At 46.2% G+C, this 16256-nt stretch overlaps 1 protein-coding gene across 1 annotated transcript in view; it reads right to left on the reverse strand.

Annotated features, from left to right (window-relative positions):
• The window catches only part of LOC138165142 (serine/threonine-protein kinase TNNI3K), a 369986-nt gene that overhangs the window by 101200 nt on the left and 252530 nt on the right, over nucleotides 1-16256 (reverse strand). Inside the window, exons 18-20 of the mRNA XM_069093295.1 lie at nucleotides 6272-6324; nucleotides 5900-5952; nucleotides 1047-1179 (exon numbers count right to left, since the gene is read on the reverse strand). Of these exons, the coding sequence (XP_068949396.1) occupies nucleotides 1047-1179; nucleotides 5900-5952; nucleotides 6272-6324 (239 nt within the window). The remainder of the gene's footprint in view (nucleotides 1-1046; nucleotides 1180-5899; nucleotides 5953-6271; nucleotides 6325-16256) is intronic.

The raw sequence follows: 16256 nt of genomic DNA on the forward strand, positions 1-16256 counted from the left end.
TCCTGTGAATGAGATGTGGGCTCTTAAGGTATTAATGAGGAAACAAGACCCAGAAGGTTGAAGTGATTTACTTAGGGGTACACAGCTAAAAATGGATTGTGCAGGATGTGGATTCAGGACTTCTCAACCCCAAACCTGGTACTCTATTGATTCTGCAGCCTAACTACCCCCTTCAGAAAGGGTATCGAAGTCAGAAGATGTGGGCTCAGACACTGGCTTTGCCATTGATTGGCTCTATGACCTTGGAAAATTACAATGAACAAGGTTGGTGTAGATGCCCCCAGATCTTTCTCTGTGACCCAACGGCTCCCCTCCGAGGTTAATCAGAACAACTCCACTCTCTGCTTTCCATGACAGTCCTGGGTCTGAAGTCGGAAGCAGCTACATTACTGTAACAGGCCTTGAAAAGCATTTTTTGCCTCTGAGGCCTCCCCCAACTCCAGTCCAATACAAACCACCAACAACCACACACATCACTAGTCTTGCTGCCAATAACGAATGTGACCAACGCTGTCCAGACCCATAATCCTCACTCTCACAACACACTCGCTGCTTGTATTTACTTGGGTCAACTACAAATTTTGGACTGGGGAATGGAGAGGGAGTCCCTCATGACTCCAAAATAAATCCCAATAAAAACATAAGACCTTGGAGTCTTGGAGCTGGAGGGGGCAGCTAGTTTCATCTCATTTCAGGAAGGACACGGAAATCCACCAACTTGCCAGGTCAAGCGTCTAGTATGTGGCCAAGCCGAGATCTGAACCCACATTCTGTGACCCCAAAACCAATTTTCTTCCCACTGCACTAGCTTGGGTCCTATCATCTGGAGACATGATTCATAATGAAGCCTCGGAGCTCGAAGCTCACCTGGAGACTTCCTTCAGCAAGCAGCCCAGGGAGAGGACCAGGCTTGTTTGCTTCCTCTCCATCTTCCCGTCCCTCAAGACTAAACTTTCGAGTGGCGCAAGGGACAGGGGCTGTTTCTCAACAGCCTGCCAACAGTGGACTCGAGGGCAGCCAACGCGCCTTGGACCGCAGCGCCTTACCTGGCTTGAGATGAGCAAACGGGATTTCGCCGGTGAGCAGCTCCCACAGACACAGGGCGTAGCTGAACACGTCCGCTTTGATGGTGTAGCGCGTGCACTGAGTGAAGATTTCAGGAGCCATCCAGCGGAGATTCTGCAGGGCAAAGACACGCGGGCACCTCAAGGCTCCCCACTCAGCCTCTCGCCACATGTGGAACAAGGGCGATCCTAACGTCGGGTCTGGCCCGGGGGGGGGGGGGGGCGCGGCTGGGACTGGGGGGTAGCCTCTCTGTGTGCGCCTTCTTCCCCGCCATGGAGCCTGACAAGCTCCCTAGCACCAAGTCATTGAATCACCGGACACCCGCATGACTCCCGGGGGGAACACTGCTCCCTGTGGGAGCTAATCTAACTTCTCCGGGCTTGGGGGTCTACATTTAAAAGTGACCCGAGAAGAGGGAGGGAACCCTGAGGGTCTTGCCTAACTTTGGCCATAGAAGATCGTAGGTTTGGAGCTGGACCTTGGGACTGTATAACTCTTCGTTTTATAAAAGAGAAAACAGTCCCAGAGAAACGACCTGATGGATTCCGAGTCACGGAGCTCGCCTCCATAGTCACAGGTCTAGCGTGGGAAGGAGTTTCAGGGGCCGTCTAGCCAAACCCCTTAGACTGACATGAAATGCAGTAAAACCTGTGCAAGCCCTGTCCAAACTTTCGGGTCATACACGGGAGGAAGGAAGGACCATTTACATAAGGCCTGCCTATATGTGCTAGGCCCTCTGCTGAGGGCTGTGATAGACAGCACCTCCCCGTACCCACCAAATCCCTGTGGGGGGCAGGTGCGGATATGATCCCCTTTACAGCCGCGGAAAAGGAGGCGGGCAGAGATTAAGGGGCTTGCCCCGAATCCCTCAGCCTGGGAGCCTCTGAGGCTGCATTTGCACTCAGGTCTTTGGGACTCCAGGCCCGGCGCTCTCTGCCTTGGGACGCCCCCTAGCAGTCTCAATGGGAAAAATGAAGGGGGTGAACTCGAGTCCTTTCTGTCATTCTCCCCAAAGTCCTTGTTTTATGGGATGCGTTTTCTTTCTACTTCCTTGGGAGAGAATAGTTCCAGGACTGGAGATTTGTTCAAGAACTCAGCACTCCATATAGTAAAGGCTAATAAATGTTTGTCGGCTGTTTCTTATCTGGTGCTATTACCCAAGAAAATCTCCGTCCTAGGACACTTCTCCTCATGTCTGCCTACCTCTTAGAATCCATCCCCTCTCTCACCCCCTCTTTATGTACTCTCATCTCTGTCTCTCTCTGATCTCTGCCTGTGATCTCTGTCTCTTTCTGACATCCTGTCACATCTGTCTCATCTGCTTCTGTCTCTCATCTCTATTTTTCTTTCATTTCTGTATCTCTCTTATTTCTATTTTTCTGTCTCTCATCTCTTTATCTTTTTTCTTCTGTCTCTATTTCTCATCTCTCTGTCCTCTCTCTCTCTCTGTTTCATCCGTCTCTCTTTCCCCTCCTCCCTCCTCCCCCCATTCTCCTTTTCTCCCCTCTCCTCTTCCCTCCATGCTTCTCCTCCTCCTTCCCCTTCCTTCTCCTCTTTCCCCTTCTCCTTCTCCTTCTTCTCCTCCTTTCTCTCATCTCCTCTTTCTCTCATATCTATCTCATATCTTTATCTCTCTTCTCATCTTCCTCTGTCCCATCTCTATCTCTGTCCTTTCTCTGTCTCTCTATCTCCCCTCTCCTCACCACATGTATAACGCACACATTCTATCTATGTACGCTCTAGGTGTATATGGACACTATACATCCATAATTGTGGAGTGTGTGCAGATGTGCCCATGCCGAAACTCCTTTTGGGCCTCAGCTTTCTCTCTCCAGCCTCTGGCAGAGTGCCTGGCACGTAGTAGATGAGAAATCAGTCTGCTGTTCAATATCTCCCTCCCTCTTCCCCAAATTCTGCATGTGGTCTTGATTCCTGATGATGCCTCTGCTGCCTTTTTGGCCCCTCCCTAATTCACTGTCTTCTCTCCCTCTCCTCTCCTGCCTCTCAGCTTCTCCAGTTTAATATAGCCCTTTGCCAGAAGTCCTTCCTCATCCCCCTTCATTGCAGTGTGTTCTCTGGGAACTCACCTCCAGTTTATTCTGCCCAGATCTTGTTTGTACTTAGCGGTCTGTATATTCTCTTCTCCACTAGGCTTTGATCAATTTAGAGAGCATGGATGCATGGATTGTTTGGTTTTTCCCTCTTCCCTATCCTTCTTCATATCTCCAATGCTTAACTCAATGCCCAGCACATAGCAGGTGCTTCATAAATGATTGTCGATGTGACTCGTCAAATGCAGGACCTGAATCTCGCCTTTTCTGACTTCAGGGTGGGTTTCCGATCCATCGTGCCAAGCTGCCTCTTAAGTGCTATGAAAATGTGAGTTCTTATTTTAAAAAGAGAGAGAGGTGCTCCACTGGCATATCAGATCGTGATTGACACATCCCATCTCAGAGGGAGGCACAGACATATCTTATTTTTATCTTACTGAGGAGACCATAGAAAGGTGAATGGACTTCCACAAGGCAGAACACTGCTCGAACCCTGTCTTCAGCATAGTGTGTGTGTTAAGAGGGTAAGCAGCTAAGCTAAGACAGGACTCATCATTTCCCACTGGCACAATCCTTTGTTTGGTCTTCTAATTATATCATTATGACATTTGGTATTATAATTCCATTTCTGTGCATTTTGGGAGAGGTGTCCAATGGTGTGCCCAGGGATCTACTTTTGCCTACCCCTGTGCTGGCTTACATCTCCATCACAGGCAGGCAGGAATAAAGGCAAAGGCAGAATGTTCACCATCTCTTCAGAGGTCACCCAGCTAATGCATGGACGACAAGCTATAGCAGGACATGAGCCTCACTGGATAGAATTTAACAGGGACCTAGGTTCCAAATACTGGCTTCAGCAGCACAGGCTGGTCGGGGGCTTACATAACTGCAAGCTCAGCCTGAGTCAGGCATTCGATATGGTGGCCACTGCAGCTGGGCTGCCTCGAGGGAGCTAGGCTTCCAGGAATGAGAAGGTGAGAACCTCTGCCTTCCTCCTTGTGGGGTGTCAAGGCTCTGAAGGAGTCTTAGCAAGCTGGAGAACAGCCAGAGGACAAGCAGACTGGCATGGAACTTCTGTCCATGGCACATGAGCATCAGGGGAGACTTGAGTTCAAACGCTGACTCAGATGCTTGCCAGCTCTCTGACTGTTTGGCAAGTGGCTTAGCCTGTCTGGGTCTCAGCTTCCTCATCTGCCCAATGAGGAGGTTATATTTAGTAACCTTCAAGTTTCCTTCCAACTCCAGATCTAAGAAGCTAGCCTTGTTCACTGACTGACTCTCTCTTCTTATTACATCAGCGCACATTCACTAGTACCTACTTTGTGTCTGTACCTTGTCGGGGTACAAAAAAGGCAAAACCTTTGTCCCTGCCCCATCTGATGGGGGAGACAGCCACTATGTAAATAGGTACCTGGCAGCTAGATGCACGTGGCGTAGATGGAGAGGAGGCAAAAAGAGAAGGCATTGGCCTGGATGTGAGGCGAGATGAGGAAGATTAGAGGCTCCCATGGAAGCTGCCAGTTGTGCTTCTGAGGGGTGGTGGTGAGGAGAGAGAGCTCTCCAGGTGTCCAGAACAGCCAAGTGTAAAGGCAGACTGGACCTTCGTAAAGCCTGTATCAAGGGCCGGGCAGTGCTCAGATCAGGAGGAGACAGAGGAAAAGGAAGCCGTCCCCCATGGAGCTTACTCTCTCCTGGGGACCTATAATAACATCCATCTGAATAAATGCTGTATCACCCCTCCTAGACTAAAAGCTCCCTGAAGACCATGCTCTTGCCTTAGTGAGGCTGTGACCACCTTCTGCCTCTAGGAACACAGCTCTGGGCATCCTGGTGCTAAGCAATGACCTCAGTAAGTCCTGAAGAATGTAGCAATGCTGAGACATTGAAAATGGAGGGTTGAATGACCTATTAAAGTTGAGACAACTAACAGGGAAAGTAGATCGTCTATTCATGATGTCTGCATTCCTTCAAGAGGCCCAGGAACAAATGCATCTATATCTCACCCACAATATCACTTGAATTATATTTTTAAAATTTTTTCTAAGCAAAAGTAAGAGTGGCAAAGTGGACAGAGGGCTGAGCTTGGATTCAGGAAGAATCCCCTGGGATGCAGACTCCTTGGGGCCAGAGGTTATTTCACATTTGGGTTTATCACTCTAGGGTGGAGCACACAGTAGGCACTTATTAAATGTTTGACCTTTCTGGATGGATTAAAACCCTATTTCAGATTAAAATCCTTTTTCAGAACCAGCTATGGTCATGGTCAAGGTATATGACCTTTCCAAGCCTGTTTACTCATTTATAAGATAGCACTAATAAAAGTATTTGCCTCCAGGTACATTATCAAGTTTAAATGAGAAAATGGAGCTAAAATGTTTGGTCATTCTGAGCTACTGTAATTACAAAACGAAACCTTGAAATCTTTAAAGGCCAAGATCTTCAACTGAGCTCTCTGCTGACCCTGAAAGTGCATCTAGCTCAACTGCTGTTTTACAAATGAGAATACAGAAAGGCCCAGGGGCCTGAAGGGCTCATAGGCCAGATATGGCTCCAAATCCAGCACCTTTCCCATATACGGAGCTCCTTTCACTCCCACCCTACCCCATCTCAATAGATTGTTGGAAGCTAAAAGAAAGCACAGAACATTCTATTTTTCCTGAGAAAATGACATCTTTTTAAAAAAATGGTGCTCTCCTCTCCTGGCGCCTCTTCTTCTAGGCTGGGCTTACACATTTTAATTGGGTGCTAATTACAGGGACTAGAAACAGCAGCAGATTACAAACCCCGGGTTGTTTTGTCATGTTGTCCTCATCCAGCGACTGCAGGAATCTTGATTCTGAGTGGGGGGGAAAGGAAGCAAATTCATGTCAAAGCAATACCTCACCACCCACACCAGGGAATTGTTTTTAACAATGCTAAGCCACAGGGAGCTGGCAGTCACATTTACATTTCCACTCCTCCCTCCCCTCTGACTGATAATATCAAAGAAGCAAAAGCTATAAAATCAAAATCGAGTTTCTGTATCATTTGTGCAATGTGAGACAAAGACAGCTGTTGCAGAGACAGTTACTTTTTCATTTGTCAAATGGCATCAGAAAGTAAGGAGAAAGCCAGAAGGAGCCTGATGTTTGGGTGACTGGGTAGGAAAATCTTACCTCCAAAGTCTGCTACAACAGCATGGCCATCTTCATAGAGGAGAATGTTGTGGCTGGAAGAAAGGACAGTCTTTTAATGAAGTCATCTTTTCTTTTACTTGCCCTCATTGGGCTATTGCGAGGAAAGCATGTGGTAAACCTTCAAGAGCTCTATGTAGATGGCCATGATTGTTGGCTGTCTATGGAGGAGGCTTGGATTGCTTTGGCTCTGGCCTCAAGACCAAAGAGCAGGGATGGGCCGAAGTGACAGAGGAATCGGGACCTGGTGTCAGCAAACTCAAAGCTCGTCCTATCAGTTGTCCCAAAGTGCAATGGGCTGCCCCTGGGAAAATAGCTTCTCCCACCACACAGGTCTTCAAAAAGAGACTGGATGAATATTTGTTGGTTATATAGTGAAGGGGATTCTTGTATAGGTGTGGACTGGACTGGACTGGATGGGGCATTCCTTCCAGCCTTGAGATTCTGGGAATAGCTTTTAGCATCATTAGTGGTGACACAATGGATAGAACAGTGCAGATGGACAGTTCAGATTCACCCTCTGCAGACTCTTACTGTGTCACCCTAAGGAAGTCACTTAACCTCAGTCTGCCTCAGTTCCCTCGTCTGTAAAAAAGGGGAACTAGTCCCACCTACCTCCCAACGTCTTTGGAAGGATAAAATGAGATGGTGTTCCTAAAGGACTTAGGCTTAGCGCAATGCCAGGCACATAATGGCGCTAATGAATGTGTGTTCTTCCCCCTCCATTCATTCATTCATTCATGTCCTCATTTCATAAATATTTATTATTAAGGGACAATAACAGTGCTAACAGTGAGAGAGCAGAAGAGGACTGGGTGTTCTGATTCTCTGGTATGTGTAGGATCAAGAGAGGACATGAAAGTCATTTTTAGTAGCATAGTAGGCCAGCCTGGGGAGAATGACCAAACATTAGTCAATCAGCTGGTGTTTATTATGTGCCTGTTAATCAACCAGCATTTATTATGCATCTATGAGGTACCAGTCAGGTGCTGTGAGAGGTGCTGGGAAACAATGACCTACATGAAATGGTTCTTGCCCTTAAGGAACTTTTATTCTATTGGGGGAGAGGACACATACACACACATAGAGGGAAAGGATTTTCAAAATAAATAAAAGGAATTTTTTTGAGGGGGATGAAGCAGTAGCAGCTAAGTGGCCTAGGAAAGGCTTATTATAGAAGGTAGTATTCCTATTCTGAATCAAACAACAAGCGTATATTAGAGTGCCTACTATGCACCAAGCACACAGTGTGTTAGATTCTGTGGACACAAAGGGAAAAAAGCAAACAATTTCCTGCCCTCAGAAACTTGTATTTTAATAGAACAGCCCAAAAGCCCATTGTTCCTGGTCAAAGAGCAGGGAGTGTGACGTCTCAGACAGTCCTAGTCTTAGAGTCTGGAAGACCAGCGTAAGAGACCTGCCTTTGGCAACAACTTGCTGGCGACCATAAGCACGCCAATCATTTAGCCTTTCTGAACTCTCCACCTGGAAATTGGGGGAAATAGTGCTCATGCAGCAGCCCTCCAAGGGCTGCTCTGAGACTCAAAGAAGACAGTGAAGGTGAAGCAGTCTGAAAACCTATAAACCCAAGCTACATAAGGGTGAGCTCTCATTAAGCGCTTCCACGTGCAGAATAAGGACAACCTGCAGTCTGCTAACCACCAGTGAAGGACGACCCCCAGCCACACACCTGGCACGCGGCTGGCACGCGGCGAGTGCTTAACAAACTCCTGATGGACGATTGGTTGGTATTGACAGGAATACTGTGACCATCGAATATAATATCCCCTTCTCCGTCAGAAGGCCAGACTGACAGGAGGAAAGCTCCTGCCCCCAACGATCCTAGTGATGTCAGAATTGAGCAATGTCCTTGTATTGGCATCGATTCTCAATTGTGTTGAACTGAGCCCCACCCTGGGATCTCACCTGGTAAACAAACCCAGCTTGGTTCAGGGGAAGTCCTTGCCTCTCTCATGAAAGAGAAAACAATCAGGATGTACTGGGTTTTCTTGCTCAAATTGCCAAGGGTGACTGGTGCCTCACGACCAGGGCTCACTCCCCATGATGCTCCTCCCCCTTTTTTTCCCTCCTGAAAGCATAAAAACCTTTTCTGTGAGTTTTCCTTTTCAACATCCACGTATTCAAATATGGTGACCCAGTGTTGCAGGCTGGCAACACTTATCTGGATTGAAGATGCATTTTTCCTCCACTTATGAGTGATATATTTCAGGACTAATGCTATCTATTGGCTTTCCTTCCATGGCACAATAATAAGGCTCTGTTTGCACTGGGCTCGGCCTAAGGATGACCATGCTCCCTTTTCCTTTCAGCACAATGACTGGTAGAATTCATGAGCTGCTAAATGACTCACATGACTTCTCTTCAATCTGACAGATTGAGAGTCAGAAGGGGTCTCAGAAGTCATCTATTCTACCCCCCTTATTTGACAGAGAAGAAGCCTGGGGAGGTCATCACACAGAGGGTGATAAGGGGAGGTCCACCCAGAACCTGGGTCATCTCCCTTCAGGCCATCAAGCCTCACAGAAGATGGAATCAATCCCCAGACTCAGATACTTTCGTATTATAGAAAATCCTCCAGTCATAGAGTTGAAAGTAATTTCACTGAGACCATCTGTCCTCTTCTCCTTTCCCAATGGTGGTGGGCTGGGCTCCCCTACACCCTACCCCAAAGAAAGAAGCTGACAGGCCCCTCCTCCGATACCAACCACCCTGTTCCAGGTCCTCTGGAACTGATTGCCTTTAGCATGGAACTGATCTCTCTTCCTCCATCACTCCCAGATTAATGATCCTTCAGCACAGGCTTGGCCATTTGACTCTCCTGCTCAGGAAGCTCTCCGGGGGCCCTCTTGTCTCTAGGATAAAATAACTGCCCTTTTCTTTGCCCATAAGAGCCCTCCCCCATCAGCCTCCATCCTTCATCACCACCATGTCACATTTTCTTTGGTCCTACCCAGCTGTCATTTCAGCTGGGGGCCTAGTCTATGCATTTGAGCCTAGGTCTCAGTGTCCCTGTGCCAGGAGAACATTCCCTCCTCACCTCTGTCTCAAGCAGTCCTTACCTCTAAGCTCTGCTCAGCTTCCCTTCCCACAGGAAGCTCATCCCAACGCCCCAGCTACATGAGTCTTCCTCACCCTTCCCCCATCCCCTGGAATGTTTCGTCTGCATTGTGTATTTAATTGTCCATGGACAGTGTTGCTTCGCTTTCCATTATAAGCCATTTTAGGCCAATGGCTGGGGTTTCTCTTTCTACCCAGGGCACTTAGCACAATGCCTGTCCCAGTTAGGACTAAAGAAATGTTTGTATAATTGAATTAAATTGAACAGAATGGAGCTGATGAACATATGTAGAAATGAAAGGGTAATAGCTCTTTCAGATGTCAAACTCTATTGTGAAGCAATAAACATGGAGACAATTGGATGTGGGTTAAAAAGCCAAGCCCTGCAGCAGTGGGACAGACCACAGGAGAAACAAAGGCAATCCCCTTCAGTGTTTGGAATAGCCAGGAAAGTAAACTACTTAAGGGAGGGCTCTCTACTGGACAAAATCTGTTGGGATAGGGGAAAGCAGCTTGGCCTCTCATGTTTTAGACGACTTAGTGGTGCCGTGGTTAGAGGTAGTGCCGTCCTGGGCCTGGAGTCCCACCTCAGACCAACATTATCACCCATACATTGGCTGGGTATCTCTGGGCAAGTCTCAGCTTCTTCATGGGCAAACTGGGCTCATGATAAAGCCTGTTTCCCAGCATGGTCATGAGGACCACGTGAATTAATATCTGTGAAGCTCTTTCTGAGGCTTAGAGGGCCATATACATGGCAGCTGTTGTTGTGACCCTCACCTCAGACAATGGACCACTACAATTCTGCCTGATCTACAGCCTGAATAGGATGGAAAGAATCAGGAGCATGGAAGGAGTTACTTTGTGAGTGGGAGACTTCTTAGCAGAAAAGACTAGAAGGGATCAGAAAACACAAAACAGACCATTCTGAGAGGCTGTATGGCATAGCCATAGGAAGGAGGGCTGTCCCCAGTCTCAGGAAGACAAGGGTCCAAGTCCCACTCCTGACACATACTAGTGATGGGACCATAGACCAGGCACTGTGGCTCTGTGCTCTGGGCAGTTTTAAGACCTTTAAATAGTTGTATTATGCTGGTAGAGAGAGTTTCTTTAACAGGAGGTCCTTTCACCAATAAAAGCTTTTGCGTGAATAAAATCAGGGCACCATGGGTAAGAAGAGATCATTTTAACTGGGGGAAATCTTTTTATCAAACCATTATCTTTGATTTAAAAACCACTGGACTTGCCTTGCTATCCCCTTTGTCTCCTGGGCACCTCACCCAGTCCCGGGTTGTCTCAACAGCCATCAGAGATTGCCTGGCAGCAGGAAGACCCAACAGCATGGGAGGGCCCCGTTCTCTTGCCTTTCCCCTTTATCTCTGTTGCCTGGAACCTCTCTGGGCTATTAGATGGCTCTCACAGCTTGGATGAGATGAAGTCCCCTATGCCATTCATTCCTCTGATGAGTGCTCCTTAAGGTATCACCTACCTGGTATATATGCCCTGAGGGCCCCCAGACCTACCATCTGACTTAGGCATGTAGCCTCCAGACCCCTCTGACTTGCCTTCTGCCTCCTCGAGGAAAACCTTCAGGCCTTTCCATCTGCCCAGAGCCAAACTTTCTATTGTGTGTCCCTCCACAATTAGAGTGAAAGCCCTTTGGAAGCAGGGGCTGTCTCACTTTTTCTGTGTGTGTTCCCAACACTTAGCACAGTCCTTGGCACACAGTAACTGATTAATAAATACTTTTGTCTCATTCATTCATTTTCTTCCCATTCAATTATTTTCCATTGTTAATATAGAAAACTCTTTGGTGGAGGGGAAAGAGAGTATGTTTGGAAATTACAGTGGTTTAAAGACAAAAGGCATTCATAAAATTTAGATGATAGAGGACAGAAGAAAGATTGGGAAGGGACCTTAGAGGTCACTGAGTCTAACCCCCTTCCCCCCACTGACAAATAAGCAAACAGGCCCAGACCAGGAAAGTGATTGGAAAGATACTTGTGGTTGGAAACTAGAAAAGTCTTACATTGAGTGACTTTACAACTCTTAGCGGAATAGTATCCAGGGAATGGTGACCAATGAAAAGTACAACAGAAAAGGAGAAGCTGGTTCCCCTCTTAGAAGGAAAGGTGATGAAGGAATCGACATTCTCAGGGGTGTCGAGTACAATTCATTATTCTCTTAAAAAACATTTGTTTATTTATAAAAACATCTGATATCTCACCACCACCCCCTCACAGCCTTCCCCACCAATTTAACAACTAACAATGAAAGAAACTCTCATCACAAATCCTGCAATCCAGCAAAACAAATTCCCTGCTTGCCCAAGTCCAAAAATAAATTTCTCCTTTTGTATTTTGCATGCATCACCTCTCTGGAAGGACATGGGTAAGCTCATTGATCTTTAGTCTTCTGGACTGATGAGTTTCCATTGCAATGACCAGAGCTCTAAATTCTTTCAGAGTTATTTTTCTCTATAATGTTCTTGTCCTTTCTACATAAATAGTTCTTCTGGTCCTGCTTACTTCCGTCTGCATCTTTCACAGAGGTCTTCCCAGTTTCCTCTGCCACTCTTCATTTCTTCATTTCTTATGGGACAATAACATCCCATTGCATCCAGATACTACAATTTGCTTAGCTATTCTCCAAGAGGTGGGGACTCCCTTAGTTTCCATTTTGGGGTGTGATAGTAATGGCATTTAAAGATTCCCCTGTATTGGCTTGGTTTTTCAAATTGATTGTGTTAAAATCCAGAGCTTGTTAATCCCACCTGTGGGATGGACTTGTTGATGTGAAAAGAAAGTCCTGAACTGGGAGGAACTGGTGATGTAGATTTGGAGAGACAAGAGAGAGGCGGAAGAACTTTTTAGAAGCAGCACCTCGTGGAGGCTGAGAGAGAAACTGAGAGAATTGCTGTTTTGCCACTTTGAATCGCCCTGAACTTTTGAGACCTGCCCCCCGGAGCTGCCAAGGACTGAGGAGACATGGCTGTTTTGCTGGTACTTTGTCTGTCTGTTTTGATGTTGTTTTGCCATATTTGTCCACTGGTGAAAGACAGTCCTGTTGAAGAAGTCCTGGAACCTGGCTGTTCACTAAGAAGCCCTGAGACTGTCCTGCAGACAGAGAGTGAATACTGTCCACTGGTGAAGGACAGTGCTGTTGTTGCAGGGGTCTGGGAACCTTTCTGTTGGTTCAGAAGCCCTGAAGAAGGATTTTCTTGTCATATTTTTACAGAAATCCTGGGAGAGGGTTTTGCTAATGTTTTTAGGGGTTCTAGGACTGTTCTACAGACGGAGGATGAATTAATGAAGGGACTGGCAATGTATCTTGTGGCCTTGCTAAGCCTTGTCTCCCCAGGAACTAAGATTGCTGAGAACTTGCCTCGTGTCAAGATGAAGAAAAGACCTCCATTTGGGTATTAAGTGCTGTGCTTAAACTTGATGTAACTCTGGGGTAGATTCAATTGTGATCCAGGGGTGGGGAACTTTTGACCTTTTTGTGTTCTATGGTTGAACAAATGAATGTACTTTACTTAGATTGGAAACTAATCTCCATTTAAGAAGAGGGGCTTTGTGGTGGACTAAATGAAGGTACAGCCTAGGGGTGGAGTAGTATTTAGAACAGGGACTTTGTAATTGATTGAATGATTGGAAGGTCCTGGGGTGGGGTAGTACTTGGAGATTATTTAATCACATTTAGTAAATGCTGTATTTTGAATGATGTCATGTTTTGACCTTCTCTGTTCTTGGTTTGTCACTGAGTAAAATGGCGAGCACCTATGCTGGTTTTCTGAACCTTGGGAAGTTGCCTTTCCTTGGCATTACAGTACATGGGGCTATACATATTTTTGTACACACAGGTCCTTTTCTCCTCTTTCTAGGATCCCTTCGAGGTATAGGCCTAGTAGCATGAGAAGAAGTATTTGTAGTTTAGTAGTTTGGGGATCATCATGCCAAATTACTCTCCGCACTGGCTGGACCATTTCATAGTTACCCAAGGGAGCACCGATGTGCCTACTTTCCCACAGTCTCCCACTCCCCATCTTTGTCATGCCCCTATTTTGTCATGTTTGCCCAGATGAGGGGCATGAGAGAGAACCTCGGAGCTGCTTTTACTTGTGTTTCTCTAATTGTATTAAGTATTCTCAGGACAAAGACAAACCAACCAGAAGAAGGATTCTCTTCCTGTTTTCCTTTTGTTGCTACCTCCCCACCCACTTCATAGAATCTTTTCCTCTCTTTTTCCCCTTAGTCTCAAAGGAACAGATGGGCTTTCTCCTGTCCAAGGTCAACCCCTTCACATATGCATGTGATCCCATGGCCCCTAACTTCTCCAACAGAATGCAGCATCAATCACCTGCCACCTTTCAAATCCTCAGTCTCTCCTTATCTGATGGACACTTCTCTGCTGCCTTCAAAAATGCCCATATCTGCCCTCTCCTAAAACCAAACACGAAGACCTTCCTCAGGTGCTCTTCTCCCCTCAAGATATCGCCCCAAATCTTCCCTCCTTTTATCAGAAAAGCTTCTTAAAGAAAAAAAGTCTATAGTTGGTGTTTCCTCTAACTCCTTTAACCCTGTGCAATCTGGCTTCTGATTCCATCACTCCAGCGAAACTTTTGTCTCCAAGGTCACCAGAGAGCCTGTCTGTCTTGTTACTTCTCCATCTCCTTTGCCCAACCGTAGGGTTGTTTCAAAAACATAGTCCACAGAGCTGAACATGGCTGACAATGCTGCCATGTGTGGTCCAATCCACATTAAAATAGAAATGGAAACTATGTAACAAGATAGATAAAAATACAACGAAACCACAGTTAATATTACTGTGTGGTTTTCCAAGTCAATGTGTGTCACAGAGATCCTTACCATGGCTTGGTGGCCCCCATAAGAATTTGAGTTTGACACACAGGCCCTATTTCTTTACTGTGGCTGCTCCCCGAGGATCTGTCCTTCCTTTTTCTTCTCTTCTCCCTCATCAGCTCCCACGAGTTGATTCACCATCCCAGAGCAGATGACTCAGAGATAGTCCCTCTCCCCCTTCTCTCTCCTGAGCCTATGTCCTGCATCACCTGTCACCTTTCAGACATTTGATATGCTGGAGACATTTAAGGTCAACAAGTCCAAAACTGAACTCTCTAACTTTCCCCAAAACTGTCCTCTCTTCCACACTCTCCTACTTCTGTCAAATGCACCACCATACTTTCTGTCCCTCATATTTGTAATATTAGCACTGACCTGCACCTAGGCAGCTAGGCACACTTTGGATAGAGTGGTGGGCCTGGAGTCAGGAAGTCCTGAGTTCACATTCAGTCTTAGACACCTAGTGCTTATGTGACTTTTCTTTAGCTAGGCTCCATATTTAGAATAGGGTAGAGGCACTCCTTCCTAACTCCTGGCTTAGAGAATACCCAGGGCTGACTTTCCCTTAATCAATCCCTCAACTTGACCCCTTCCTAATGAAAAGGATCATTTTCAAAGTGAATAACATGAATGATGAACATATCTTTGGTGCCTGCCTCTGAGGAAACTCTCTGACTTCTCTTTCACCAAGGCTTCCTCCACCATTTAATTCGGCTGACTTGTGGTTCAGGTACACTCATGGCTACTTCAAGTTAATGCTCTAGAGGCAAATCACTTGCTGTCTCATTTTGTAAGTTAATAAAAAAGATACATCCACATCAATATGGTTCTATATCATTTGACTCAAGCCCTCAGCCGAGGAGAAAGCTTAATATTTTGGACCAAAGTTTAAACGTCAGTTCTAGTTTTATTTTTTGCTTTTATTGTTCGGTTTCCCTTTTTAATACCACAAACCAATCACTAGTTCTGTCTTTTATGGCCTCTATCCATAAGTAAGGACACGCAGAAATTAAAGCCAGTTATGGCTGATTGAATATAATCACATAGGTGGCAAATTCACACAACTTAAACAGAAATTACACCCTCCACTTTAGAAATCAGAAATGAGCTTTGGAATCAGTTTCTTCCCAATTTAGACTAAGGGAGCAAAAGTGGGGAGATCTTCCTTCACAGTCTAGTACCTCTTCTCCCAAAAGGAGGCCTGCTACCATCTCTCTCTCAGACACACGCTACCTGATGCCTCCCAAGTCTTTCATTCTGTCTTCTGACAGTGGTGTCAGCTGTCATACTCAGAACTCAGACAGTGACCCCACAGGTGACTGAACTTCCCCAATGCTCAAATGCCCCAATCTCCAGAATCACTTCACAATGCCCCTGCCACATGGAGCCCCTCTCTTGTTCTCTTGACTCCATTTACATCATGCTTCCTCTATCTCAGTCTCCATCTCCAATAATCTCAACTCCTCGGTCCTGCTGCCACAGTCACTGCCTCCCTCCATTGGCCAATGGTCTTGAATGCAATCCTTAGGGAAATCCAGAATGTTTCAGTAAATATTTGTTTTCTCTATCCAAGCACCTGGAGGGCTGTTGTGTGAAAGAGATATTAGAACTCTTCTGTTTGGTCTTAAGAAAGCAGCCATAGGAGGAACAGATAGACTCTATCAAAAGAGAAATTGAATTGTAATGGGAAGAAAGACTTCCCTGCGATCAGAGCAATCCAGGCATGGAATGGGTCAGCTTAAGAGGTCAGAGGTTGCCCCTCACTGGAGATCTTCCAATAGAGACAAGTGCCACTTCTTGGGTATGTGGTGAGGAGATTGGGGTTCTACCACATGCCACTGGAGTCCTGTCCAACACAGAATTTTCATGGTACTGTGAGTCAGTGAGAAGTGAATATAATTATTGACAAGCAAAAGGAAGGCCAAGGTGAATATAGTCAACCAGAATTGATAATGAGTCAGTAGCAGACATTTCAAAATCTTTTCCAATTAGTGCTCAAGATCTCAGGAGGGCTGACAGAGGATTTT

Source organism: Petaurus breviceps, unplaced genomic scaffold (assembly GCF_028583685.1).
Source record: "Petaurus breviceps papuanus isolate PSGF00001 unplaced genomic scaffold, PetGlider_PUasm1.0 208, whole genome shotgun sequence".
Taxonomy (NCBI): domain Eukaryota; kingdom Metazoa; phylum Chordata; class Mammalia; order Diprotodontia; family Petauridae; genus Petaurus; species Petaurus breviceps.